This window comes from Nicotiana sylvestris, chromosome 1 (assembly GCF_000393655.2).
Source record: "Nicotiana sylvestris chromosome 1, ASM39365v2, whole genome shotgun sequence".
Classification (NCBI taxonomy): domain Eukaryota; kingdom Viridiplantae; phylum Streptophyta; class Magnoliopsida; order Solanales; family Solanaceae; genus Nicotiana; species Nicotiana sylvestris.
The window spans coordinates 64873634-64878372 of NC_091057.1; the positions used below are offsets into that span (position 1 = coordinate 64873634).

Sequence of the window (4739 nt, forward strand, 5' to 3'; positions counted from 1 at the left end):
TCACCCTGTGGTTTATGATCAATCAATTGACAATTATTGTCATCATGTTGTGTCTTGAATATTTGTCGAACACATCTAACGAAAAATAGAAGAAGTGTAGGATTTCAATTAGATATCTTGGATTTTCGAAAAAATTTGCAAGTATATAACAGACTACATTACTATATAAACTAATTTTGTTAGTATTGTGGAGAACCAAATTGCTAGAGGCCACTCTCATGGGACTTTCTTTGTTTATTGGATTCTTAATTTATCGTATGCACCATTACCTTGGGAAGTTGATTGTATTGCGGAATACTGCAGGATCTTCAGTGAAAGAATTTAAAGGCGGTTGAGAAAGAAAAGATGCAGTTTAAGGAGAAGGCAGATAAATCTGCCAAGAAAATAAAATTATCGCAGAAAGATATCTCTAATTTGTGCCTGTACGCCTTGACCCTTCTATTAGCAGAATGAATTTTGAGAATTGTTGTTAATCATTAAGAATATTGTAGTATTATTTTTTAGATACAGATATTGCTAAAATTCAAATGCCTTGTATCAGATTATTAAGGTATGTTATTTCTATTCTTAACTCAATTGAGAGTTCAATCCTATTAGAAAAATTAATTATATTCATTAGCTCGAAATGTACTTTGTCTATAAATTAATTCCACACACACAAAAAACTGGGAAAATTTTCATATCAGAATATGAAAACTTGGCAAGAAAAATCATTCCAAGATATCTTCAATTACTTTGCATTCAACTATTACATCAAAGAAATAACACTAATTTTTTAGAATTCATCTTTTTCAAGAACTCGAATTTTTTTTCCTTTAATTTTCTTTAATAGTTCAGACACACTATTTAACTAATACTTATAACATGACTTTTATTAAGTTTGTATTTCATGGTTTAAGTAGTGTGCAACGTGTGTACTCTAAAACTAGTGGCTTTTAAAAGTGACAGAATACTTTATTTAAGTGAAAGAGGACATAAAAAATAAAATTAAAATGCATAAATTAAAGTAGTTAAAAGAACTTAAAGCAGACAGAAAATTAGCACTGCAAATGATTTGGTAAGTGTCTTCTTACGTTCCCTATTATGCTGAACACCTTAGGAATTTTATTTCTTTATTGTCGTGGTGTTCAGTCCAATATATGCATCGTCGGCCAATTTTATGGGTATATATTATTTTCCATTAATGCTAAAACACCTTGAGATTATTGATCATAAGCCGTAGCATATATAGCTTGAGATATATAGTTACAACTTGATTGTTCAGATTGGAAAATAAAAGTACAAAACCATAGACTAATAGCTATATTACGGTGGCATTTGATTGAAATTAAATATGAAAAGCAAGAGCTACACCCATAATACATCTTTATTTAGTTTAATTTGTCATATAATTACATCTTTATTTAATTAGTCATAATATATTTCCTAATAAATAACTTAACACATGAGAAAGGGGAAAGACAACACCAATGATTATTAAAACTTATATATCATGATTTTATTCACTTTAACTTTTATTTTAACTATTCACAAAAGTTCAAGGCAGTTTCTCACTGTAGTACTCGTTGTTGTTGTTGTTGTTAGTACTGCCACCATTATAGTACTCCTTGTTATTGTTGTTATTATTAGTACTGCCACCATTGTAGTACCCCTCGTTGTTGTTGTTGTTGTAGTTAATACTACCACCATTGTAGTATTTGTTGTTACTGTTGCCACCATTATAATACTCCTTGTCATTGTTATTAGTACTGCCACCATTGTAGTATTCCTTATTATTGTTGTTTTTATTGATGATGTTGTTAGTATTGCCACCACTATAGTACTCCTCCTCGTTCTTGTTGTTGTTGTTATTATTATTGTAGTACTCATCATTGTTATTTTTGTTGTTGTAACCATTATAGTACTCCTTGTTGTTGTTATTGTAGTGGTTAGTACTGCCACCATTGTAGTACTCCTCATTGTTGTTGTTATTATAGTTATTATTATTGTTAGTAATACCATCATTGTAGTACTCCTTGTTGTTATTAGTATTGCCACCATTATAGTACTGTTTTTAGTTGTTGTCCTTGTTGTTAGTATTGCCACCATTGTAGTACTTCATGTTGTTATTATTTTTATTGTTAGTGCTACCACCATAATAGTACTCTCTGTTGTTGTTGTTCTTGTTGTTAGTATTACCACATTGTAGTACTCTCTATTGTTGTTGTTGTTGTTATTGCTATTAATACTACCACCATTATAGTACTTCTCATTATTGTTGTTAGTAGTAGTAGTACCACCATTATAGTACTCTTCGTTCTTGTTAATATTGCCACCATTGCAGTACTCCCAATTGTTATTGTTTTTGTTGTTACTATTGCCAGTATTTTTGTACTCCTCATCGTTATTATTGTAGTTCTCTTCGTTCTTTAGGACAGTGACATAGGCCACAGGGCTGTAATTCTGGAAAAGGTATTTGCTATTGGGAATATTATTAGTTGGGGTGGTGGTGGGGTTGATTTTTTTGTAGGATTTTTCTATATTATTAGTAGTGGTTGTGAATGGAGGAAGTTGACCAAACTCATGACCATATACGCCATACCCATTATTTTCATTTTCAGACAAGAAGTTTGGTTCTTGTTCTTTGTTGGAAACCACTTGTGTCTTTTTTTCAGCATTGTAGTTGCTGGAGATTTTGTTAAAGAATTGACTTTCTCTAGCATGAATTTGCAATAAAGAAATGAGGGTAAGAAGGAGGAAGACTGTATTGGGAAAAATTGAGTTTATGTTAAAGTGGTATAAAGATAACGTGTCATGACACATAGACTGGTCAAAGAGATACAACTAGCAAAGAGGTACGAGTTGCAACAGATGCGAGCAGAGGCAAATGAAGAGGCACGAGCAGTTATGTAAAAGACACAGCGCTCGTGCTTATTTAAGTCCAAGAATTAAGGGGAATGAATCTAACATTACATGGGAGTATAGATACAGTATTTATTGAGCCTTAAATACTAAAAACATTAGAGAATCTGTATTAAATGCAATGATTATGTAACGTAGCCTTTAATGTTTTTAATTGTCCATAATAGCCTTATTATGACAAAGACAAAACACATATCCCCAAAATAACAATAAAAGGAGGAGAGTGGGTCAATTGTAAGGAACACGAAAAAATAATCTGAATATATTGGTTTACTTGCTTTCTTCTGATTATATCATTGCTAGTAAAATTACGCTCTTTCATATATACTTTTGATTATCAGAAACCCGAGTTCTTCTAAAATTAAAGCTTTGACCGAAATCTCATTTTTTGGTTAAACAAATTGGTTCCGTTGCCGAAAATCTGATAATCTACCCTTTTTTAGCTTAACTTTCCTTGTTGCATCAACCATGTCGAACAACAATGACAGCATTCAAGGAAACCAAGAAAACCAACAACTTCAGGGAAATCCACAGGGTAATCAAACCCCGGTCCCTTCTCCACGAGGCTCTCCTCGGCGGTCTCGTGAAGGCTCTCCTGATGGATCTCATACAAATGGAAACGCTCAATTTGAAAATTTTGAAGCTATCGATGAAACTTTGCAGAAACTAATTGTTGCGCAGGTCAGTAAAGCTCTTGAGGCTTTTGCTAGCCAGTTACTACTGCACCACCCACTCCCACTCCAAACAACAACACTTTGGAGAACCCTCGTTCCGGGCTTGTCAACTCAGGTAGCAATGGAACCCCTAGCGAATCACAGGAGGGAGAACCAGGTAACTTAGTTAATTCTGATTTACAAAATTTAGTACTAACATTGCAGAAATAGCTCAAGGAGCAAAGTGACCACATAGAGCAAATACCCATGGTGCCTCCCGTAATTAAAGGGATAGATACGGAAAAATACTCGCAATAACCCTGGAAGCCAAGTGCTGATCCCTTCCCGATTCCAAAGAAATTCAAAATGTTTGATATTCCAAAATACGATGGAACAACAGACCCACGAGACCACGTGACTGCATTCACAACATGCGTAAAAGGCAACGACTTGACCAAGCAGGAGATTGAATCAGTATTAGTTAAAAAATTCGGTGAAACACTCACCAAGGGTGCATTAACATGGTATTCCCTTTTACCCAAAAATTCTATAAATTCTTTTGCTGAGCTTGCAGATTCTTTCATCAAAGCATACTCGGGAGCTCAAAAAGTCGAAAAGAGAATGGAAGATATTTTCTAGATCAAGCAAGGGGAATCAGAATTGCTTAGGGAGTTCGTGGACAGATTCCAACGTGAAAGAATGACATTACCACGTGTACCTGATAATTGGGCAGCTATAGCTTTCACAAGTAATTTGAATGAAAAGAGTTCAGAAGCTACGAGGCGACTCAAGGAAAGTCTTCGTGAATTCCAGCTACAACATGGAATGACGTTTACAATAAGTATAGCACGAAGCTAAGGATAGAAGAAAATATTGTTCCACGATTCCAAAAAGAAGAAAAAGTAAGCTCGAGACGGGCGAAAACTGAAAAAAGGTCCAATAAAAACAGGTACGAGCCATACATGGGACCTACGGGAAAAGATTCACGGTCAAAACAGGACAGTCAAAGGTATGATTACAGATCAAGAAATAGAGAGTCAGGCTCTTCATCAAGATTTAGGAATGACCGAAACACCCATGAGTCACGAGATGATGATAGAAATTTGAAGGTGAGATTTGGCGGTTACAATTTCAATGTGAGCACTTCCGAGCTCGTAGTTGTTTTGAGAAGCATGGGTGACAAGG

The 4739-nt window shown here is 34.5% G+C and overlaps 1 protein-coding gene across 1 annotated transcript; it reads right to left on the bottom strand.

The window, feature by feature from the left end:
• Positions 1–1537: 1537 nt before the first annotated feature.
• LOC138870731 (uncharacterized) lies at positions 1538–3371 on the bottom strand. Its single transcript, XM_070148567.1, has 3 exons — positions 3335–3371; positions 2179–2741; positions 1538–2047 (listed from the first exon to the last, which is right to left on the bottom strand). Exons 1-3 carry the CDS (start codon positions 3369–3371, stop codon positions 1538–1540), a joined length of 1110 nt encoding a protein of 369 aa, XP_070004668.1.
• Positions 3372–4739: the final 1368 nt, after the last annotated feature.